The sequence below is a fragment of the Hyla sarda genome, chromosome 9, assembly GCF_029499605.1.
Source record: "Hyla sarda isolate aHylSar1 chromosome 9, aHylSar1.hap1, whole genome shotgun sequence".
Lineage (NCBI taxonomy): Eukaryota > Metazoa > Chordata > Amphibia > Anura > Hylidae > Hyla > Hyla sarda.
This window is the reverse complement of record NC_079197.1, coordinates 100,443,155-100,469,391: the sequence shown is the minus strand read 5'-3', so window position 1 is coordinate 100,469,391 and position 26,237 is coordinate 100,443,155. Positions and strand designations below refer to the sequence as shown.

The 26,237-nt window shown below is 40.4% G+C and overlaps 1 protein-coding gene across 3 annotated transcripts in view; it reads right to left on the bottom strand.

The window, feature by feature from the left end:
• Positions 1-26,237, bottom strand: part of ACSL4 (acyl-CoA synthetase long chain family member 4) — an 83,460-nt gene that overhangs the window by 21,957 nt on the left and 35,266 nt on the right. The window contains exons 1-8 of one of the 3 annotated variants that reach the window (XM_056541071.1): positions 24,338-24,400; positions 16,351-16,389; positions 9,756-9,990; positions 7,895-8,072; positions 4,033-4,142; positions 3,812-3,950; positions 2,530-2,680; positions 862-985 (exon numbers count right to left, since the gene is read on the bottom strand). In XM_056541071.1, the coding sequence (XP_056397046.1) occupies positions 862-985; positions 2,530-2,680; positions 3,812-3,950; positions 4,033-4,142; positions 7,895-8,072; positions 9,756-9,983 (930 nt within the window). In that variant the 5' untranslated portion in view covers positions 9,984-9,990; positions 16,351-16,389; positions 24,338-24,400. Of the gene's footprint in view, positions 1-861; positions 986-2,529; positions 2,681-3,811; positions 3,951-4,032; positions 4,143-7,894; positions 8,073-9,755; positions 10,287-16,350; positions 16,390-24,337; positions 24,401-26,237 lie in introns of those variants that run through there. The other 2 variants (XM_056541069.1, XM_056541070.1) reach the window with 2 other exon arrangements.

The following is a 26,237-nucleotide window of genomic DNA, read 5'->3' as shown; positions in this document are numbered from 1 at the left end:
AAAAAAAATGCAAACAGAACAACTTTCTCTACTCTATCTATATGAGGCTTACATTAAAGGGGTACTCTGCCCCAAGACATCTAGTGGATAAGATGTCAGATTGCTGCAATCTCTTCTGCAGCACCCACTTGTCATTAGCTGCACGGAGCGAAGAGCGTTCCGTGTCTGATGACTCACGATACAGAGGCCGGAGTATAGTGCAATCACGGCTCCGCCTCCTCGTGTAGTCACACCCCGCCCCCCTCCGTACAAGTCTATGGGAGGGGGTGCGGTGGGACCCCCCCCCGCGATCAGACATCCTGATCGGAGGCGGAGTGCCCCTTTAAGTCAAAGAGAAAGTGATATCCATTGCACACAACAGCCACTATGTGAATCAGAAGACTCGCTGGCAAGCAGCAGGCCTGGAATGGCATGATATTTGTGAACGTACAACCGCCCTGTGAGCGAGCAGGATGGCTGTTTACTGTAGTATGTTACTATCAATGGAGAAGAAAAATAAATAGTCTGGTCTGAAACTGGAATCTTTTCCATATAGATCAGGACTAAACAACTACAAAACTCCTACTGAACCCCATCAAGATTCCCCACCAGTGTATGCAGTAAACACCTTCACAGTCTACCCATCAAAACGGAAAACACATTACTGCAAGAATGAATGCAAAGAATGATTAGCACATCAGCGCAGTCTGCCTTTCCTTCATGATATTCATCACAAAACTGAGGTGGAGCAACAACAACATCTGCACGCACTATGAAATTAGGAAGTCTCTGTAAGAGCAGGTCTATTCTTGCCTTTTAAACTTAAATTTTATAAACAAATTTTATATAAAGGATAAAATCCTGGATTAAATATGTCCTTACCTGGTCTGATAGTGTTAGTGGAGAGGAGTAACCAATTCTGCATCCATAGGTAACACATGAGATCTCTGCAGTCATCTCTAGTACATGTGCTAAAGGCAAGTATCCAATATAAGTGTCTTTGGGCCTGCAAAATAAAGCCCTTTTAATATCCTATTCATTGTAACAATTTCATCAGGCCTTAGGGTGTCATCTGGGGGTTTATACATAAGACTAAAATTAAACCTGCAAGTAAATGACAACAATCTAAACCCAAAGTGAGAGTATACAGAACTAGTACTTGCAAGGATTTTCATTTACTAAAGATGATTTCTTATATCTCCCGACTTGTCTGTTTTAGTGTATACTTAATCTCACAGCATAATCTCAGAGATATTTTAATGTATTTTTTTTTCTTAATGCTGTGCCGTTCTTCATTATTCCTCTTGGAAACAACATTGACAACTGGGTGTTACAATTTCCTCTGTCAATGGCTTGTGTCGCTGTTCACCACTGTCCAGTCAGTGGTTACAGTGCTGAGTTCATTCAGTGCTGGTAAGGTAATACAGTGACCCCCCCCAACCTACGATGGCCCCGACATACAATCATTTCAACATACGATGGCCTCTCAGAGTCCATCGCATGTTGAAGGCAGCATCGACATGCTGGATGTCCGGGCATGCTCGGTGTTGTAGTTTTGCAACCTCTGGAGGTCCGCAGGTTGTAGACCACTGTCCTATACTTTACATTGCACGGATCCCTCAACATACGATGGTTTCAACAAACGATGGTCCATTTGGAACGGATTACCATTGTATGTTGAGGGACCACTGGTACTTTGAATGCACACACATCAGTAAAAGTGTGTCACAATAGTTAATACAATATAATCTCAGGTCCCTGTAACATTTTTTACTCACAGTATTCTTTTACTACAGTATTGAATAATATTGCAGCCAGACCTCAGAAAGTCCATGCTGTACAGAGTGTTGTCCCCAGCCTGCCTAATAAAATGAGAACACTTTGCTCACCTTCCTCCGCTCCCTCATAGCCTTCGGATCGGGGAACTCCATGGCTGGCAACTCTGCTTTCCCCTGAGCTGCAGAGTGTAGTGTCTGCAGCCGGGGGAACTGACAATGCTGCTCCCCAATCGCTGGCCAAGGTGGGTCACCAACAGTGATTGGCCGAGTGACGTTGTGACATCAGTGAAGACTAGCCATAGAGAGGGGTCCCCTGATACCTGCTCTACAAGGGAGTTGATCCCAGTGGCCAGACCCCCATGATCAGACATCTTATCCCCTATCCAAAAGATGGGGGAATAAGATGTTTAGGGGTGGAGTACCCCTTTAAACTGTTTATTTTATTAGGCTGGCTTGGGACAATAGGAAAATACATTTTACTGGACAATCCCAAAGTACACAGAGTTTATCAGTATATCTTTTTTATAGGAGGGATATACAGTATTATAGTATAAATTTGGGCATCATAGCAAAACTGTCTGCAAATACCAAACCCCATAGCTGGCTGCACCACGTGTATAAAGGGGTATTCCAGCTAGAAACATTGGATAGCTAATAAATGTCAGACTCCTATGCAAATCATCCCAGCTTATCTTACTAAAAGATAATAGAATAATATAGAGTACACATTAATAGTTAACTAAAAATGATGCACCAGTCCATGAAAACGTACCCAAGTCCAGGTATCCGTTCACATTGTCCAGCCATGCCAGCTATTAAATTGCTGTGAATCATCATCACACCTTTTGGTCTGCCAGTTGAACCACTGGTATACATCACAACCGCTAGGTCTGTCGGCAAAGGTCGGCTTGGTGGGTTGTTCACTATTAAGTAAAATAACAAAATAAAATAAAAAAAAGACTGTTAAACCATCCATTGATCAAAGCCAACAAATTAAGCTTGGCCCAGAAAACACATCCAAAAAATTAATAACCACCATACATGATATCCACTTTTCTAAAATGGATGTGGTGTTTTGTTTTCTATGTCACATGCTGGAGCGGTTTGCAGATAGACAGTAAAAGAAATAACATGTCATGTTACTGGTGTGTCCCATCGCCCAGCACATTCACACCAAGTCTCACCGCACACACATCTGTGACATAGCAGGTACACGTGCAGGGTTCAGTCTTCTATTCCCTTATTACAGAGTAAGTAGGAGTTTTAAATAAGGCGTGAGGTTATTTCTCACCACACCCAGCAGGAATTGAGGACAAATAAGGGAATGAGTGGGTTGTGAAAGTTATGCATACTATGCAAGGAAATCAATATTTCCCTGTACAGTATATAGCATTGTCCAAAAGAAAACAGATGCCCCTAATGTAATAAAAACCTATTGAATAGGGGGTTTTATACTTTTAATGCATTATAACAAGAATACAGCTAGAGGTGCTCTCAGTTTATAATAGTCCATGTATGTACTAGGTTCCTAGGCACAAGTATAGAATGCCAGCTTCTAGCAGGGATCATGTGTCTGATCCATCATTTACACATCCTGACTTTTAAAACATTGCATATGTTGTCAAACTCCAACATTTTCTAATAAATCTCACTTTATTGCAACACAATTTCCTGAGAGCTGTTTTTTTTTTGTTACAGCTGTTAGGGCTCGAAAGTGGGCTTCTAGTGCACAATACAGATTTACTTGAGAGCTACTACTAGATTAGATATATATATATATATAATATATAATATATATATATATAATATATATATATATATAATATATAATATATATATAATATATATATATATAATATATAATATATATATATAATATATAATATATATATATAAATATATATATATAATATATAAATATAATATATAATATATATATATATATATATATATATATATATATCTACCGTATATATACTATATATTATAGCCCAAGAGCACTTCCTGTAAGGTTTTCTCCTCCCTCTCTTATAGTAACATGCAATCGCACTTACAGTTTTCTGGTTTGGCACCCAACTCCTCCACTTCCTCTATGTGATATAGTTCTCGATCTGCAGGATATTCTGCTTTGTCAATGTTCTTCTTACCGACATAGATAATGCACTTTATGTTGCTAATTTGTGACAACACACCCTGCACGCAGAAGGAAATACAATGTAAGGCTCAGACTATACAAGCACTGTATACAAGTATATTTACAGCTTCATACACGCACCTTCAGCTTTGTCTCTAGCAGCTCAGAACTGGTAATAAGGTGCGTAGCTCCAGACTCATTTAGGCCATAGGAAACTGCATCCTCGCCAAGTGTAGCGTACAACGTGACCACTAAATAAAGAGTGAAAGACATCACTGAACACTTCACAGATCATTTTATGTACATTTGGCGACACAGCCTGTTACTTCTCTCCCTGCTTGCAAGGAATGGGCTATATCGCATCCTATGTAAAAAATAAAGCCACAGTTCCCTATACTCATAACTGTATGTGTAACAGGGATGTATAATCTTGAAGGTAGACCCGTATGTGTAACAGGGATGTATAATGCTGAAGGTAGATCTGTATGTGTAACAGGGATGTATAGTGCTGAAGGCAGACGTGTATGTGTAACAGGGATGTATAGTGCTGAAGGCAGACCTGTGTGTGTAACAGGGATGTATAGTGCTGAAGGCAGACCTGTGTGTGTAACAGGGATGTATAGTGCTGAAGGCAGACGTGTATGTGTAACAGGGATGTATAGTGCTGAAGGCAGACGTGTATGTGTAACATGGATGTATAGTGCTGAAGGTAGACCTGTATGTGTAACAGGGATGTATAGTGCTGAAGGCAGACGTGTATGTGTAACAGGGATGTATAATGCTGAAGGCAGACGTGTATGTGTAACAGGGATGTATAGTGCTGAAGGCAGACCTGTGTGAGTAACAGGGATGTATAGTGCTGAAGGCAGACCTGTATGTATAACAGGAATGTATAGTGCTGAAGGCAGCTGGCTTAGGCAGACCCAAGAAGATCTTTGTAGACCTTTTTACTGATTTAGACCTTTTAGTGATTGAAGAAATCCCTGGAGTTTTTGCAGGAAACTTACAAGACTAGTTAAGTTTTCCAAAATTTTTCACGATTAATCATACAAAACTATGTCAGTACAGAAGTAGAAATCAATTCTATATAAAAAGAGGTTTCTCACCACAGCAAGTGAAGGCATATCACTGGGATAAGTCATAAGTCATTTAGGGGCTTCAACTGCCCGAGCCCTCACTATGTTAAAATTAAAGAGGCCACAGCAAAAGCAGTGCTCCCATCCACTGACTGCAGGGAACTACTACACATACCTATTTACTTGAATTGAGCCATGTTGCAGAGCCCTGCACAGTGGATGGATAGGAGTGCTGCCAAAATATGAAGTTGGCCCCCTTCATTTACAGGACTGGCATGGTGCCCAGCGATCAGACCCCCACCAATCAGAGGTTATCATCTATCCTAGGGACATGCTTCCATTCTAACAGAGGACTCATTTTAGATCAATACTGAGCGTATATATAACACAAAAACAGGAATTGAAAAAAGTGTCATTTCCATTTCTGAAAGATGAGGAACTTGCTCAAATTTATGGTTATTCTAGGATACAAACTGAGAAGTTATGTCCACCACAGGCGACAAAGCCAAGAGTTAAATAAATTACTTCACATGAAGAAGCTCTACAAAGGAATTTAAGCACATATCTGAACATATGCAGAACTATTTCATAGCAATGTAATGATACTGTATTATGGGTATGTTAAAGTGTACCCGTCAAATCCAACAAAAAAACTTTTTTCAATATATCACTCAGTACCTAATCCTGACCATGTATATCTAATTTTTATGTGTCTAGCATCTTTATTTTTTTTATTACACTTTTAGTTTTTTTCACTAGTCTGAATTCCTCTCAAAGGGAGGGGGCGTGGCCTCACTGTGCAGGTCTCCGCCCCCTCCCTCAGTATGCTGTCTGCTCACATCTCCCCTAGCATTAGCAAAACTACAACTCCCAGCTTGTCCTCACTGACAGTAACGGGACACAAGCTGACAGTGGGAGTATTTTTCCTCCAGCTGTGAGCCCTGCACTCACAGCTGTCAATCAAGGAAGTGTGTCCATGACATAGGTGATGACACATGGACACAGCAGGACTAGTATATGGACACAGCAGGACTAGTATATGGACACAGCAGGACTAGTAGGCGTCCAAGCAGGCAGGGGGGGGGGCAGTTGTTTGTCTGGCTTTTTCTGTATGAAATACTGAAAATTTTCTAATGAAAGCAATTGCAAAATCTATTGGTTTTGTATGCTTTACAACATGTCAAAAGTTTTTGTATCTGACAGTGCCCATTTAAGATTTCAATCACATCAAATGGATTGAAAAGGACCTCCTTGCTGCATGTTAGAACTTCTGTACATGAATAATGAAAACTATAGGTAAAGAAAACCTGTTACTACCCCTGACAGGAGTAATTGTGCTCTCCTTGTGATGGAAAAGCACCTTTACTTAGTAACCTGAACTCTGCCATTCTGTTATTCCTCCTGGGTGTAACCCTACAAAGCCTGACTGTACAATTTAAATGGCAATACCTAGCCTTCAATTTATTTATATATTTTCAGAAGCTATAACGCAGGAAAGAGTTGTTTCTCAATTTTTTCTTATGGAAAATGCAAGTATTTACTAAAACAGGCATGTCAGCTTACTGATGGGTCCTGTTTAGATATATCTTACTAAAAACGTAAGCAAAAGTTGTGACAACAGTGTCTATAATTGCCTCCCATATCATCATAAGGCCTGCAGACTGCATCCACTCAGTGATCTGTTATTGGGGAAATCGTTGTCTGGCAGCAGCAAAATTCTAATGAAGTTCCTGTTTTAGGGTACGTTTACATGGACGGATGTATAGCAGGTTTCCCACAGTGAATTTGAGCTGCTGCAGATTTTTGTAGTATAAAATCTGCATTAGATTATATTGACTTCAACAGGGTGTCCTGTGAAAATTCTCCGTGGAACACCGATCTCAAACCGACAGCAGAAAACTAGCTACACATCTGCCCATGGAAGAGTACCCTTAGGGTGTATTCAGACACAAAGGATCTGCAACAGGTCCTGTATGTGTGAATATACCCTTAAATTTGGCAATTTAATAAAGACTTCACTGTTGGGGTTTTGCGTGCTGGGGCCATATTCTAAACCTTTACAAAAAGGGACCAAACATCTACTGAGATTTCGCTATGTCAGAAATTCCACTAAAAGCTTGTCTGAACTCACTAGGGCCATACTACCACATCCGATAACCAAAAGATCCTTGGAAGCTATACAGCTCTGCTTACACGTGGGTTATATCTTTGATGTCTGGTTTCTTTGCTACATGCTGCATCATGCCATTCCATATAGGAAATAAAGTTGCCATTTGACAGATTTAACCAAATAAATAAATACAAAGGCAATGGTGCAATGAATAAAAGGATTATTATTTAAGTGATGGGGGAAGATCATCCAGTATAGTCTACAGGTAAAGCTGGAGGGACGTGTACCATTATAAAAAGGTAGATCATGTAAAGGTGCATATTATAACCTGCACCTTGACTATAATGAATCTTTAATAAAATAAGACAGTAGCTGCCTGGTACTATATTGTTCTACATGCAACAGATAAATGCAACAAGTGTTAACCTTGCCTATAGGGAACATGAGCTTTAGACAACCCTTTATCACATGGTCTTAGGAATTCTTAGCTAACACTAAGAAGACTGCTTTATAAGCTAGAACCAAAGATTAATGGTATGCATTATAAACAATGGCTGCCTACTGATTTCCATGGCAGCTACTGTAATGATTATCGAGCCCAAAACACTCACATCAGTCAATCTAACAGCTGATGGTTCGCTTATTTAGTGAGTACTATAGCATCCACAGACTGGCCATTTATTGTTGGATATCCGCTGTATACAGAAGAGGCTTTGGGTTGTTCCCCAGGCTTTATCAATATGATAGTGAAGTGTCCAAGCTTTGTTCCAGCAGAGAACAGGTATCTAATCTTGAAGCATTAGCATACATTACTTACAAGGGAAGTTGTACTTGAAGCACGCTTGGGCAGTGATCATCCACTCTGCTCTGGTCTCACAGAAAATGGCAACTGTGCCCTTTGGCTTCAGATTCAGTGCAGCCAGCCCGCTACCAAGGTGGTGAACTCTTGTATTCACTTCTTCATAGCTTAACCACTTATATTCCCCTAAAATTAACTGAAGAGAGGGAAGCAAACGTTTAACATCTACATGACCGGTAAGCATTGCTGCAGAGCATGTACAGAAATATCTCTACAGCTAAATAATTCTATTTAAAGTGGCTTTCTACAGTCTAAAAAAAATTATTTATCAGTGGTGGCATATAAGCTTTGAGATAAGGCTTGCATGAGTCTGGGTTCACATTAAGAGTAGGGCTTCATGTCTGTGGTTCATGATAGTACAGCATAGTCAGGTCTGTTTACTTTAAAGGGCTATTCCAGTATAAAAACAAGGTTATATGTTGTTGGGTACAGGGTAAAAATCTACCCCAGTCCCACACAGCTCCTGTTCAATCACCTTTCAATCCCCACTGGTCACTGCTTATTGCTACTTCCAAGACTAATGTTCTCAGCAATACCTGCCTGCTCAGCCAGTCGCTGCCAGACGGGACAACGCTGCGACCACTGAGTGGGCAGGTCCTGCTCTTACATCTTGTCTTGGAAGCAGGAACATAAGGTGACCAGCCAGGGACTGGAAGGCAGTGGAATGGGAGCTGTATGGGACCAAAGTAGGTAAATACAATTTATTTTTATTTCTAAAAAGATCATGTTCACTGAGTGCTGACAGGAGCTGAATACACGCCCCTGCTATTTAATATGCACGCCCCCCCCCCCAGTCACTGTAAGCACAGCGTAATTACATCCCTGCCCCTCTGACGCATTACTGGACGTTATCTCTCTAACGGGGTGCTGATTAACATACTTTAAACTGGTATGTGATCGGCCCCACTCAGCTACCAATAGGTAAAGTAACAGATTCTTTTTACAAACCCTGCCATAGTGGAGCAATGTCCTGTTACAACAACAACAAAAAAAAAAAAATCCTAGAAATGGGGCCTATCAGGTTTCTTGCATTGTTTCCAGCAGTCTGCACTATTCTTTTCCTTAAAGGGGTATTCCAGGCAAAAAATATTTTTATATATAAACTGGCTCCGGAAAGTTAAACAGATTTGTAAATTACTTCTATTAAAAAATCTTAATCCTTCCAATAGTTATTAGCTTCTGAAGTTTTCTGTCAAACTGCTCAATGATGATGTCACGTCCCGGGAGCTGTGCATGATGGGAGAATATCCCCATAGGAGCTGCACAGCTCCTGGGACGCGAGTCATCAGAAAGCAGTTAGACAGAAAACAGCAACTCAACTTCAGAAGCTAATAACTATTGGAAGGATTAAGATTTTTTAATAGAAGTAATTTACAAATCTGTTTAACTTTCTGGAGCCAGTTGATATATAAAAAAAAGTTTTTGCCTGGATAACCCCTTTAACTAATGTTAAGTTTAGATGTGACAGAAAAATCTGCCTGTGTAACATGTTGATTCTTTAGCAACATTTCAGAAGAAAATGCCCACAGAGTGGCCTAACCGCTTAGCATATTTCTTTCTCGCTATGCATTTGCATTTCACACTATGTGGACCTGTAAACTCTACAGGTTATTTCAGAAATGCCCAGTGGATAGAATGCCTGGATTCAGTCTTCATGTATTTCATAAATCTTTAATCATTACTAGATACGAGCGAGAGAAAAACAGCTAAAGGTTTGCACATTATGAATAGCAAACGCCCGGACTCATCGCTATCCCCAGCTAGAATGTAGTAATAAACCTATTCACTGAAAGGCAAGGTAGCACACAGGGAAACTTACCTTCTTGAAAACTTTGCCGTTTGGTTGCTTCTCATTCTCCTCGCACAGGATCTCCCTTGTACCGAGACAATCTTTCTTGCCAAAATTAGCCACTGCATGTTGAAAGAGTTTGTCCAATGTGTCAGCTCCGGGAATGTCTATGGTGGCCAGCGAATCAAAGTGGCTAAGTGCCCGGAAGGGGCTTCCGATTTTCTCCGAAACAGGCTTTGCTTTTATCCTTTTTGCCATAGCCTTTCTATTTTTCGCATTGGTGAGAAAATACCATGGTAAAAACGTGAGAGTGCTGTACACAAACATTAAAAAGTAGACAGGCAGCAATACAACAGTGCACACTTCTGCTTTAAGCTTCATGATGCTGGTATTACTATTTGGGCTCTGTGCTCGCCTCCACTCAATATTCTTTGGGTTCTTAAGGCAAACTTATAAAGCGGCGGCAGTAGTTGTTTACCGAAGGCAGCAATGCGAGAACACAAGCATTACTTGTGGCAAAACTACTGTCTGTTAGTCTTTGGAAGCCAAGACTTGCGAGATCTGCGCAGCCAGTCAGAAAGCAGAAAAGAAGAGAGGGGATACATTAGTAAAACTGTAAGGGAAAACGTGTGCCCATTAAACATTAAAGACAATGTGAAGGATACCAACATAACCAGGCTGTCAGTCAGTGGGAACTAGCGGTAGTGTCTCCTTCCTCAGCTCCTTATCTCTGAATACATGTATTCAGTCTGATAGCTCATGCGGAGGAGGCGATGGACGTAACCAGGAATGTATGAGGGGGATATTCTTACTAAAAAAGGTTAATATTCAGGAAGTTAAATATTTATTCTCATTGCAAAACATGTGGCAAGATTGGAAAAAAAAAAAAAAAAGTATTTAACCCATCTGGTGCTGTGTCCTCATGACTCATCTGTCCACAAAAAGGAATTTAGTCATTGTGTGTTAAATTCTAGAACCGCGCCATTTCTGACACGTAGTCAAAACTACTCTGTATCTTCATATATCTGCATTCAGTATAAGCATATGCTCTTTCTCCATTTCTAAACTCAACTGCGGATGTGTTTTTTTTTTTTTTTTTTTTTTATGGGATTACCGGGCTGCGAACCATATGCATGCTCCTTCCAGCAGGGAAAGGGTTAATGGGCGTTCTGGCAAGTGCACTAATCCTAACCCGGACGACGGCAGATTTATTTCCACCCTGCATCACGTAAACAAGTTCTGCTTCTATGTAGATGATCCCTGGCTATTCATTTGCACATCTGTAAGCATTGCCACATAGGCCAAACCACCAGACCGTAAATCTCATTTATTAGAAACAAAACCTAAAAAAAACTCTGTTGCAGCTGCGTGTTCTAGTCTGGCCAATACGGAACAGGGATACTGTCGTACCAGGAGTTTCTAGAATGGTTTCCAAATGCCTCAACATCTAAGGCAGTGTTTCCCAACCAGGGTGCCTCCAGCTGTTGCAAAACTACAACCCCCAGCATGCTCGGACAGCCAAAGGCTGTCCGAGCATGCTAGGGGGTTGTAGTTTTGCAACAGCTGGAGGCGCCCTGGTTGGGAAACACAGCTATAAGGAGACAGGGCAGTGAGCTGCAAAGTCTGCTTGGCTTTATAGTGATATATGGCAGCATGTTGGATACAGCAGATCTGTGATCTAGACAACCTGGAAAAGTTAGGCAACAGCTGGAGAACGAACTTACAGTACAAATTGCAGAATCTTAAATTTCAACTAGTTTTGGACAATTTATTTTATTTAGCAAAACTAATTCTGAATTCCAAGTGCTCCGAATTCAGCTATCATACTAGAATTTTTCCGGAAATCCGAGCATTTGGAAAGCTGAAGCCTTTCAGACTTGGCGCTTCCTACTGTAAATTCGCTCCTCTTTAGGTACTGCCGCTGTGGATATTGCAACTACGGCCATAATTGTCAACCAGCTTCCCCAGGATATGCTTAAATATAGTGCTTACAATGGGAGGACAATTGTTTGACTAAAATGTATTATTTTTTAATGTTATTTTGACCACGATGTTTAATGCCCTAAAATAGTGCAAGACAATGAATCCGGAGAGTTATTTAGGCACACAGGAGCACAATATGGAACCACACTTTATTGTAGGATGCTTAGATCCAGTTACACTGCAACCTACACGCGAGTCTGTACACTGTATTCCATGTAAAAATGATCTGTGTATACCTATGTATTCTGATACGGTGGTATGAATGTCACCATTAAAATGCATTAGCACAAGTGTTAAAGGGGTACTTCTTTTAAATCAACTGGTGCCAGAAAGTTAAACATATTTGTAAATTACTTCTATTAAAAAATCTTAATCCTTCCAGTACTTATTAGCTGCTGAATGCTACAGAGGAAATTTCTTTCTTTTTTGAACACTGATGACATCACGAGCACAGTGCTCTCTGTTGACATCTCTGTCCATTTTAGCATCCATGTATAGCAGGTGTATGCTAAGGGCAGCATGGTGGCAGCATGGTTCAAATCCCACTAAGGACAACAATAAATAAAGAGTTATTGTTTTTATACTGACGTCAGCAAAGAGCACTGTGCTCGTGAGGTCATCAGAGAGAATTCCAAAAAGAAAAGAATTTCCTCGGTAGTATTCAGCAGCTAATAAGTACAGGAAGGATTAAGATTTTTTAATAGAAGTGATTTAAAAATCTGTATAACTTTCTGGCACCAGTTGATTTAAAAGAAAAAAGGGTTTTCACCGGAGTACCCCTTTAAGGACACCAAATAAGCATGAGGCCTGGGGGCTAGTTCACATGCAGCTGTCAAGTCATGGGTTTGCTGCCACTTGCGCACAAGGACATTGGTTTAGCAAATGACCGTAAAAATGTTTTTTTTTTTTACCGTGACAAAAGAATTCACCCTTAGTTTCAAACTCACTTTAGCTCAATACTTAACACACAAATTGTCTCCTAAACTGCTTATAAAGCTGGTTTGCACACAGTAAAGGTTAGGGCTTCTACACTGCTCAAAAAAATTAAGGGAACACTTAAACAACACAATGTAACTCCAAGTCAATCACACTTCTGTGAAATCACACTGTCCACTCAGGAAGCAACACTGATTGACAATCAATTTCACATGCTGTTGTGCAAACGGAACAGACAACAGGTGGAAATTATAGGCAATTAGCAAGACACCCCCAATAAAGGAGTGGTTCTGCAGGTGGTGACCACAGACCACTTCTCAGTTCCTATGCTTCCAGGCAGATGTTTTGGTCACTTGAATGCTGGCGGTGCTTTCACTCTAGTGGTAGCATGAGACGGATTCTACAACCCACACAAGTGGCTCAGGTAGTGCAGCTCATCCAGGAAGGCACATCAATGTGAGCTGTGGCAAGAAGGTTTGCTGTGTCAGCATAGTGTCCAGAGCATGGAGGCGCTACCAGGAGACAGGCCAGTACATCAGAAGACGTGGAGGAGGCTGTAGGAGGGCAATAACCCAGCAGCAGGACCGCTACCTCCGCCTTTGTGCAAGGAGAAGCAGGAGGAGCACTGCCAGAACCCTGCAAAATTACCTCCAGCAGGCCACAAGTGTGCATGTGTCCACTCAAACGGTCAGAAAATGACTCCATGAGGGTGGTATGAGGGCCCGACGGCCACAGGTGGGGGTTGTGCTTACAGCCCAACACTGTGCAGGCATTTGCCAGAGAACACCAAATTCGCCACTGGCGCCCTATGCTCTTCAGTGTGAACCTGCTTTCATTTGAGCATGTGACAGACATGGCAGAGTCTGGAGATGCCGTGGAACGTTCGGCTGCCTGCAACATCCTCCAGCATGACCGGTTTGGCGGTGGGTCAGTAAAGGTGTGGGGTTGCATTTCTTTGGGGGGCCACACAGCCCTCCATGTGCTTGCCAGAGGTGCCTGACTGCTATTAGGTACCGAGATGAGATCCTCAGACCCCTTGTGAGACCATATGCTGGTGCGGTTGGCCCTGGGTTCCTCCTAATGCAAGACAATGCTAGACCTCATGTGGCTGGAGTGTGTCAGCAGTTCCTGCAAGAGGAAGGCATTGATGCTATGGACTGGCCCGCCCGTTCCCCATACCTGACTTGCCCGTTCCCCATCTTGTCTCGCTCCATCCACCAACGCCACATTGCACCACAGACTGTCGGCAGATGAGTTGGTGGATGCATTAGTCCAGGTCTGGTAGGACATCCCTCAGGAGACCATCCGCCACCTCATCAGGAGCATGCCCAGGCATTGTAGGGAGGTCATACGGGCACGTGGAGGCTACACACTACTGTTCCTCATTTTGACTGGTTTTAAGGACATTACATCAAAGTTGGATCAGCCTGTAGTGTGGTTTTCCCCTTTGATTTTGAGTGTGACTCCATATCCAGACCTCCATGGGTTGATAAATTTGATTTCCATTGATAATTTTGTGTGATTTTGTGGTCAGCACATTCAACTATGTAAAGACGAACGTATTTCATACGATTAGTTCATTCATTCAGATCTAGGATGTGTTGTTGCCTTTATTTTTTGAGCAGTGTATATACAATGCACATTGCACAGTATACATCCCTCTATAAATAGAGCAGGCTGGCTGATCACTATAAGGTTAGCTGCAAAGTTTAATAAAAAAAAATAATAATACAGAGCGCTGTTGATCTAATCTCTGGGTCAGTGAAAAGAAGAAGACTGCGAGCAGCAACATGCCATCGACTAGATCTACTGAGCTAGACATACTTTAATGCAGTGTTCCAATACTTTGGAGGTTTTAGGGAATTTACAAATAAGCAATTTCCTGTCTAAATAGTGTTACCATTTTTTGGCCTAATGTTTTAGCTGCTGCTAGACACTGCTTATCTCCAGAGAAAATGGTAAATGATCTGGCACTGAAGTTGACACATGTCTTTCAGCTACCATTAAATGTATATATGACTCAGTCCTGGTTATGTTTCTTATCCCAGTACAAAGAAACCACATTTTTATGAACATTCAAAATAAAGAAAAAACAGCAGTTTCCCAGCCCACACCTGTGTGTATAAAACAGAGAAACCCCACAGTATTTAAGCAAGCGAGGATAGATGGTGGATTAGTATAAGCTTTATGCCACACATTGCGGTTTTACCCTGCATTTCTTTGTGCGCCAAAACTGGGACATAAATGAGTTATAAAATGTTTTTTATTTATATCAGTCGTGTGGGATTTGAACTAGTATTTGGTGTACAAAGAAAGGAGAACACACAAACAAACAAAAACATGTAAACAAGAACACAGCACCGCAAACACCGCCAATGTGTGACTGCTGCCTAACAAAGCCGTAAAGCATGCTTATCTGATTATTGTGGTAGATTATTATAAGAGGAGCCATAGACACTACAGTGTGTGCACAGTGCCTAACATTAAGTTCTGTGAAATAAAGTGCTGGAGCATACTGTGTCACTGTGAATACTTATTTGTGAGAATCAACACCTTAAAGTCTGCATGGAACACAACACACACCATTCCCCACTCAAGTCAATGGGAGCTTGAAACTGCTGGGGTGTTTTTGTCCGTGTGAACATACCAGGATTTTCATTATATGGGATAGAAAAAATTAGAGAAGCGTACCTCAGAATAGCCTTGTCCCATCTCTGAGGTACACCCTCCTCATTTTTTCTTTCCCATATCTTGTGATCTCGCAGGATTGCAGTGAACCCCAGTACTGGTGATATTGATTTACGCCAAGTTTACAGTGAGTGGTATGGGAATACCATTTACAGAATGTGAGTGTTGTTGCTTTATTTATTTGTTCATCTAACTTGGATGTGTTCCGGTCACCGCTGTAACGCCCCCTCCCATAGACTTGCATTGAGGGGGCGGAATGCGATGTCATGAGGGGGCGGGGCTATGACGTTACAAGCTCCCGGCACTGGCTCCAGCATTCGTAACCGTTTGTTCCAAATGCTGGGCAGCGGAGTACCCCTTTAAAGCCGGTTTCACATGGCAGAATTTCTGCACTGCATGAATTTATAGCCAATACACTTTAATGGGATTCTGCTGTCCCATTCACATATCAGAATGTCTGCTGCAGGAATCCCATTGAAGTGTACTGGCTATAAATTCATGCAGAATTCAGTGTAGAAATTCTACCATGTGAAACCGGCCTTAAAGGCATGTATCCTTATTCAATTTAGCCTCCGAGATAGATTTTACAATGTTGGATCTTATTGACTGCAGCGGTCAGCTGCCTGGCACCATATCAAGAGTGGCAGACAGACAAAGTACTCATTGCTTCTACTTTACAGGCAATGCTGGGCAAACATATGCCACACAAATGTTGCCAGTTCACGCAACATGTTTTTAGCTTTTATTTATACATAAAAGGCGCGCGCATTCTTTCCTGTGGGACAGCATGTGTTCGCCTTTCAATTTCTGAAACTATGGAATCCTACTTCTGTGACCCGAAACTACAAAGCATGGTATGTTTTATATGGATTTTAGAGATTTGCTCAAACTGATGCAACCTCCTCCATAATAGAGCCAATAACCTAACCTAAAATAGAATGATTAAAATGTAGCCCCCCTGAAAAAGACTGAGCAAACCATGCAGATAAAAAGCAGCATTGCTGTTAAGTTTACTTACAGAACTGTCTGCTCGGAATAATCTTCTTACTTCTTGAATCTGAATAGAAAAACAAAAGCAGAGATTTCAGATTACAATAGAGCTATTGCAGATATTTGGCTCACAGGTAACACAGCATCTGAATGGATGATTAATATAGTAATGTTTATACTGTCAGGTTGGTCAGTACTAACATAACTACACACACTCTGCTATCACAACGCAAACAGCTCTATCAGGTGACATTAACCCTTTGGCTGTGGGGCATGAATATGTATGTGATGCAGCACAGGAGGCTCTTACATAAACTGCTATCTCAGTTTATTGCCCCAATAAACAGTCTCAAAAAAACTAAGTTGTATGGCAGAGAAATAGTGCAGGTACGTTTGTTTAACAATTAGGCTCAAAATGTGACCACAATGCTGTATTATTTCCCCCAACAAAGTATATGGGGCAGAGCTGTGCAGTCACAATATTTCGACATACGTATGAACAGCTGTAGTTCTTACTAGTGCACACATCCAGCTTAACCTGTTGTACAAGCTTCTATCCTTCAAATGTCATTTAATGTCTATGTAACAGACATCTGTGACCTCAGAATACAGAGAGACCTACAATAAACACTCTTTATATATGACATCCACCCTCATCTTTGTCCCTCCAATGGCATTAGATGTATCTTCTGTAGGGTCTATTAAAGGGGTATTCCACTGGAAAACTTTTTTTTAAATCAACTGGCGCCAGAAAGTTAAAAACAGATTTGTAAATTACTTCTATTAAAAAAATCCTAATCCTTCCAGTACGTATCAGCCACCCTTATGATCCACAGGAAGTTCTTTTCTTTGAATTTCCTTTCTGTCTGACCACAGTGCTCTCTGCTGACACCTCTGTCCATTTCAGGAACTGTCCAGAGAAGGATAGGATTTCTATCAGGATTTGCTCCTAAAATGGACAGAGGTGTCAGCAGAGAGCACTGTGGTCAGGCAGAAAGGAAATTAAAAAAGAAAATAACTTTATGTTGATCATACAGCAGCTGGAAGTACTGGAAGGATTAAGATTATTTAATAGAAGTGATTTACAAATCTGTTTTATCTTTCTGGCATCAGTTGATTTAAAAAATTTTTTTTTTCCAGTGGAGTACCCCTTTAATTTCTTTGTTGCAAACCCTATTCACTGCCATTGCTGCATATTTGATAAGAATAGCAAAGCCTCTGGCACTATTCAAGTTGAAATGACAGAACACCCCCCCCCCCCACTTTAAAAGGGTGGAAAACCCCTTTAATGCAATTTACAACTAAGAAACAGATAATTCCAAGAGGAGACTCCACCCCACACTTCCTGATGATGACACCTGGATGACTTCTACTATTAAATGGGCACTATTAGACAAAACTTTAGATATCTTGTAAAGCATGTATAACCAATAGGTTTTGCAATTGCTTTTATTAGAAAATTTTCTGTATTTCATACTAAAAAAGCCAAACAAACAACTGCCCCCCTGCCTGCTTGGACATATACTAGTCCTGCAGTGTCCATGTGTCATCACCTATGTCATGGACACACTTTCTTGATTGACAGCTGTGAGTGCAGGGCTCACAACTGGAGGAAAAAGTCCTCCCACTGTCAGCTTGTGTCCCGCTACTATCAGAGAGGACAAGCTGGGAGTTGTAGTTTTGCTAATGTTAGGAGAGATGTGAGCGGACAACATACTGAGGGGGGGGAGGAGACCTGCACAGTGATGCCACACCCCCTCAGAGGAATTCAGACTAGTGAGCTAAACTAAAAGTGTAATAAAAAAATAAATAAAAGTGCTAGACACAAAAATTAAATGTACATGGCCAGGATTAGGTACTGAGTGATATATTAAAAAATGTTTTTTGTTGGATCTGAAGGGTACGTTTTAAACATTAGCTTTTGGTTGGCCCCCAGGTCAACCTATGTATACATGATACAGTTTTATCATCAAGTACCAAGGGAAACATATTCACACATATACAATCATGCCACCAAAACCACAGACGGGAGGGGGACATTTTGGTGTGCACAGATAAAGGGAAAGAAGTGACAGATGAATAGCATCTGATAAGAGCCAAGGACCAAGTCAATGAAAGGCAAACAGCAGCGATGACAACTGCATGCCAAGGGGTCAAGTTTCTTTCTGTTCCCGTTTTAAACAGCAACCTTGATTTCACGGACTAGTGAAGTGTTTCCCAACCAGGGTGCCTCCAGCTGTTGCAAAACTACAACTCCCAACATGCCCAGACAGCTGTCTGGGCATGCTGGGAGTTGTAATTTTGCAACAGCTGGAGGCACCCTGGTTGGGAAACACTGCACTAGTGCCATCCCATGCAAGATCAAACTGTTGTCATGAAAGAGAGGTCATTTCCTTAACATAAAGGATGCAGCGGTGAATTTAAAGAAAGAGCCAGCAAAACTGATACACAATACTATACCCGGTGTAGGCAGCGGAGGGTATCTCAAAATAGAATCCCTAAAACCCTGTGCCGTGCGCTGCCTCCTCTAGACCTGCAGTAGCTGGAACGCAATATATCAGCTTTTGTCTAGACTAAGTGTTTCTTTAATACACATCTGATACATTAGATTCAAAGATGGAGATTTATAAGCCTTGTGCAAAAGGAACAATGGAGCAGATTGCAGGTTTCTTTTTTTCCCCCCCTTTTTAAAAATGAAAGCTGGAATCTGATTGGTTGATATGGAACTGCTCTATTGTTCTTCACTACTGATTTAGTTCAAGATGAATACTTCTCCCCCATAGTGTCTATATGTAATTTATTACTACACAAGTACATGAACAGCTAAATCTAAGGCACAGCACCAATGAGGCAACATCTATTTCTGCTAGAAGGGGGGAAAAACAAACAGCTCGGAATTGCTTCCTTCTCTGACACAATCAGACGAACCATTCTGTAGAAGGGGAGCTGCTAGCAATGCAATAAAGTTGCATAGCATGCATTTAACCAGACCTTGTGATTGGTGACACATTATAATATATAATATATATAAATATATATATATATATATATATATATATATATATATATATATAAATGTATAAATATACATATATATATACACCTATACACACAGCAACAGGAGGTTGATGACTTTTACTGCATAAATTAGTTCAGCCTTCAGGTGCTCCGGTGGGCTGGAGAAGGTGGATACAGTCCTAGGAAAGAGTCTCCCCTAGGACTGTATCCACCTTTTCCAGCCCACAGGAGCACCGGAAAGCTGAACTAATTTATGCAGGAAAAGTTATCAACTGCCGAGCCGAGAAGTTCGTGACGAATCAAATTTACTGTAAGTTTGCTCATCTATATTATATTATATTACCGTATATTATATTATATTATATATTATATATATTATATTAATATATATTATATTATATATATTATATTATATTATATATATTATATTATATATATTATATATATTATATATATTATATTATATATATATATTATATTTATATATATATATATATATATATATATATATATATATATATATATATATATATATATATATATATATATATATATATATATATATATATATATATATATATATATTATATATATATATTTTATATATACACACACACACACACACACACACACACACACACACACACACCCTTATTATCCAACCCAATTAGGTCATCCAACCCTAGTAGTAAATAAAATAAAATTAATCCAGCATACTTAAACCATACTTTAGTTTTTTTTAAGTATGCTGGATTAATTTTATTCATTGATTTATTATTTTATTTACTGCTAGGGTTGGATAATAAGGGTTGGATGATATATATTAAAATTAGTAATTTATATTTTTGGGGATAAAAGATTTCTTTAGGTACAAATTAAAAATATAATGCACATTTTTAATACTTTTTTGGGTATCGTTACTAATATATGATATGACACAATTCATTTAAATCCCTACTACGTGAGTGATCACCAGTTGTAAATATAATATATTTATATCATTTATCTAGATCATGTTTTGATTATACAAGATCTGGATATAGATTACAATACCTATGCCACCGGTGACAGCAGAGCGGCGTCATCCTAGGTATCAAGTCACCTGACATGGAGTCTCCTTTGTATAATCTAGGTAAACACTGACAGCTAGTAAGCGTCAGTTGTTTCCTTGGAGACGGGTCATGTGACGCTACGTTGACGTGACTGTCACGTGAACGGCATGTCTGGCGCATGCGCACGGCGAAAGAACACAAGCCGGCAGCGCCACGACAGTAACGGAGCGGGTAAGTGTTCCTATGAGACACATGGCATATTTTAATAATTTACATGTGATATTATCTTGTGGACTCAATTAAAGGGAACCAATCATCAGATTTTACCCTATATAATGCTTGGCAAAGCGTTATATAGGGTAAAATCTTTATTTTCACCATTCCCGGGGGACGCTCCTGCCCCCAAGGATGGTGAAGATATGAAGTTATAAACTAGTCACCGCCGCCGCCGTAAGTAGTCACCTGGGCGGGGAGCTCTTCTCACCTACTCCCGTTCTTCGGCCAGGAGCGACGCCCCGCTTGATTGATTGACGGGCCGCGTCATCGCTCTGCTCCGTCTGTTCAGTGAGCGGAACAATGACGCAGCCCGTCAATCAATCAAGCGGGGCGTCGCTCCCGGCCGAAGAACGGGAGTATGTGAGAAGAGCTCCCCGCCCAGGTGACTACTTACGGCGGCGACTTGTTTATATCTTCACCATCCCTGGGGGCAGCAGCATCCCCCGGGAATGGTGAAAATAAAGATTTGACCCTATAACACGCTTTGCCAAGCGTTATATAGGGTAAAATCTGATGATTGGTTCCATTTAAGTATTAGATTCTTGTTTCAAGCCTTGTTTTTAATATTTTGTAACTATTTAACACCTGACACTATATGTACTTATGAGTACTCTTAATTATGTATGTTGGTTTACACTATGTATTACACTATATTTGTTTTTTGGATTATATTGCACTTTATTGATATATGGAATGATTTTATTGGATGAATTGTGTGATTGGGCATATAATCCTTCCATTTGATAATTGTCACTATGCTTGAAAAAGGCTCTAGTGTTAGCTGAAACGTTGCCGTTTGTAACGTGGTGAATAAATTCATATATTCTTTGATTCACCTTTGGAGTGCTGCGCCATTACTTGTTGGACTATCTAAGCGGGTTAGGATCGGACCCAGGACGCCGGGCACCCACATGCTTTTTTATTTGGTGGTGCTGCAACTACTCTGGTGATTATATATACAGATGCAAATCATAAAATGTTGCAGTATCTTGTAATACCTTTTTTATTGGACTAACAGAATTTTGTAGAGAAGCTTTCAGGATTCCTCCCTTTATCAAGTCCAAAGCAAATCTAAGTTCACAAGCAGAAGACACAGGTTACATCTCACAAATATCCAGATTTGAGATGTAACCTGTGTCTTCTGCTTGTGAGCTTAGATTTTCTTTGGACTTGATAAAGGGAGGAATCCCAAAAGCTTCTCTACAAAATTCTGTTAGTCCAACAAAAAAGGTATTACAAGATACTGCAACATTTTATGATTTGCATCTGCATCACTGGACTAATACGGCTACTCAAATTTACTATAATATATATATAATATTTATTGTAATTCACTTTGTGTTTACAAAATATAGCCAGTACTACAGATTAAACTTTAAAGTAATATTCAAGGAGTCTCTCTCGCTCCCTGGCTCCCCGGCTCCTGAAAGTTAAACAGATTTTTAAATTACTTCTAATCTTAATCCTTCCAATCATTATCAGCTGCTGAAGTTGAGTTGTTGTTTTCTGTCTGGCAACAGTGCTCTCTGCTGACATCTCTGCTTGTCTCGGGAACTGCACAGAGTAGAAGAGGTTTGCTATGGGATTTGCTTCTACTCGGTTCCCGAGACAGGTGTCATCAGAGATCACTCAGACAGAAAAGAACAACTCAACTTCAGAAGCTCATAAGTACTGAAAAGATTAAGATTTTTTTAATAGAAGTAATTTACAAATCTGTTCAACTTTCCGGAGCCAGTTGATATTAAAAAAAAAAAAATTTTTCCTGGATAACCCCTTTAAGTGTACCCATCTGTTGCCAAATCTTTACTGGATTGGCAGGAGATGTGTACGTTTTACTATATAAATAATAGGAATTAACATTCCAACACACTTTGCCCATATCTAAATTATATATATATATATATATATATATATATATATATATATATATATATATATATATATATATATATATATATATATATATATATATATATATATATATATATATATACACACACACACACACACACACACAATCACTTGTAACCCCACCCATTTATGCTTAAGAAAGACAGCGTGACTTTGCAATTGCTTCTGACCATGGGTCAATAAGCACGTTTGGTTTATTTACTTTTGGAGTGCTGTGGAACCTCTTTGTGTGTATTTGGATCTTATGTTCAATCTGCGACTGGGACTGACTACATCCGCTTGCACTTTGATCTACTTGGATAAACTACCTGGTTGTGCAGCTTCTACCGTTTGTGTATTATATACACACACACACACACACACACTTTGTACGTTAAGGCTGTGTTCACATGGAATCTCTGTGCAGACATTCCCCTGACATAGACAGCAATGCATTTCCGTGCAGACATGTCTATTCTTTCTGCGGACACTGGAATTTGACTTTTTGCGCCATAAGCTTCTGGCGTGGAAATTCTGCTATGTGAACAGTGCAGCAGAATCCAACTGAAATCAATGGGACTCTGCTGCTGAAGAACCTTCATGCTGAATTCCAATGTGGAATTCCGCACCAAAATTCCATTGTGTGAACGTAGCCTAAGGGTGCATGCAGTTTTTATAACAATTTGCTTGAAATATGTTCTAGATCAGCGTTTCCCAACCAGGGTGCCTCCAGATGTTGCAAAACTACAACTCCCAGCATGCCTGGACAGCCGAAGGCATTCTGAGAGTTGTAGTTTCGCAACACCTGGAGGCACCCTGGTTGGGAAACACTGTTATAGATTTGGGAAAAGCAAAGGCAAACTACCTACTAAAATCCATTATCTACAGAGCTCAATATGAGGCTTCACGTTGTCCCTTGCAATGTGTATTCTTGACTAATCTTCAAGGTCTGTGTTTTTACGGACAAATAAATGCTGCAGAGGTTTGTTATGCATGTGCAAAAGCAGCAATAAAGATTCTATGGCAGGAATAAGACACAGGTAATTATGAGCACCTTTAAAGATCTTTCGTACTTTCTAAATTATTTTAGAATAGGACACGTCAAAGGTAGAACAGACTGACTGTACAGTCCTATTACGACCTGATCGTTCTAATAAAACCTGAACTTTATAACCGGTTGTCGTAATGCCACTATCAATAAGCCAATGCATGATGGGTGTTTCAGATCTACAACTGCGTAGATGTAGACCCATGGATCTAAAATATCAGCCAATATTGTATTACTTTGAAAAACCACCGCCAGTACAGGTTGGATTGCGGCATTAAAAGCAGATGACCCTTTCCTACTGAAGAACAACAGGATAAAAAGGTCAGAAACTAGAGACAGACACGTGGCCTGACTGCAAAGTAAGAACAAACCAGTTTTACAAGGTAAAAGTATCTTGTGAAGTTCCCCCACTGATAGGGAAGAAGACACAGCTTTCTTTCAGAGGACAGACCATGCCTGTGTCTATGTGAGATCCAATATATTGTGCTGACTGTGGGAGGATTTGCTGCTGCTGCTGAAACTTTGTAGCAATGTAACAAAGTTACATCCCAAGAGTCAAACAAAAATGTCTCCTCCGTGTATTCCCGAACATCTGATAGCAGCGCGTCCTCTGCTCTATATACCAAGTAAAACAAGTCACCAAAGAGTGTGGCAAGTCACAAACCTGGATCCACAACAGCTTAGTTTCCTAGAGGTAAAGCTAAGAAATCTGTATAAAGTGTGTTACTCACGCTGCCTCGCATGTGACGTCTCAGTCTGGAAGTGAATAGACTGAGAAGAAGAGACTTATAAGGAATGGAGGCCCGCCCACGTGTGAATGACTTCAGGGAAATCTTTAAAGAAACACTACCCCCAACTAGGTGAAAGGCCAATAACGGGAAAGTGTAAAGGGAAGTGATTCACTGATAAAAAGATTTTTACTTCATACATGTGACGTCTGCAACACAGCAGAACAAGGATGCCCAGTTACAAAATGTTTTTGACTCCTAAGGTACACGTTGCTAAATAGACACTTCTAAGGAACAACCCACTGTACATCACAAAAAACACAAAAATATACATTACTTCCTTTCTGAATAATAGGAACTGGTGACAGTAGATGAAAAGTAATGAAAGGGAATCATGGGATGTAACATTACACCCTGAGCCTTTGATGTATCGTAATGCCGGGGCCCATGAGTCAGGAGGGACACAAGATAATGGAAGAATCTGTTCACATTCTCCGCTTCATATCTAAGAGACAACATAACAGCATCGGATTTATCTAACAATACAAAACCTTTTCCTGACTTCTCACAAAGCTTGTGCAGTGATCACAAGAAAATATCTTTTTAAAAGGTTTCTTTAGTGCCCCTAAAAAAAGTGTCTAACATTTCAGCCACTAAGTGTCTCACTTCCAATGGATTTGCAACGCTAATAGCAGATACACTTACAACAGAGAACACAGTATGTGGGGGCGAGGCTTAGCTAGTGCTATGTGCTGGAGAGAGCCTAGGCTGTGTGAATGCACACTGACTCTGTCCACCTTCTCCAGAGGGTCCACACTATGCCTGAAAGGTCAAATCAAGGCTCCCCTCTTATCTCTGACCACCCATAGATTTTTGGTCTGCTGTTCCTTGTGTAGCCTGACAACATTGGAAGCAAGCTCACTGCTTAGACCAGGGCTGTTAGGTAATGTAACCCCTTTCTGCTAACATAACATCTTGCAAAGCTAGCGCATCAATAACCCCCCTTCTCCCGCAAAACACCATTTATAGTAGTGCACTGAAAAGAACATCCCTGCATAGTGCCAGCCTGTTTCCAGCACTGTGTCCTGTGACTGACCAGAGAAGTAGGGGAGAAGGAAGAAAGACTAGATGGGAGTACTGCAGACAAACAGTCCAGCTCTGGTCTCTCTCCTTGATATGGAGAGAATGGAAAGTAGCTGTGCACCATGGAGGGGGCTCAATAACAGCAGAACACAAAAATCACCTCGTCAAAACCGTAAAAAAAGGATTAAGTGACAAAGATATGCGGGTTGATAAAAAAAAAAAATTTGAAAAGTACAGGAGCACTATAAAAAAGGTATATATATTTTTTTGTTTTTTAAAGACACACATTGCTGTGGCTGCTGTTAAACCAAAGTGATACTTCCTTACCCTGGTCTCCCGCTACTGCTAGTCCCCTGCAGCTTGGCATTTCTCTTTGCTGCTAAGACAAGAGGGTCTCTGTCCGACAGTCTCAGAAGTAGTGAAAAGGGGAGAGAGGCGGTGAAGCAGAAGTATCTGAAATGGTACTGTTGGGGGACCAGAGTACGCAAGTATCACTCCTCCCCCCCCCCCCTTTATTTTTACACCACATATCCAAGCAGCCTGCAGTACAATAAGTGCTTATACATATTACTTCCTAGCACAACATCATGCTAGCAGTCATAGATAGTAGCATATATATGTGATATGTTGAACCAACTTGGTAGCTACAATGGTAGCATTATGGCAGTCTATTTGGTATGAACTGAAGCATTTATACTATAATTTTTTTTATTACGTCATCACTGCACTTATTTTTCATATTATCAAAGCATCGTTCTGAATATATGATCTATACAGCACATGTATGAAGCTTGGATAGATAAAATGTAAGTTTAGTTGG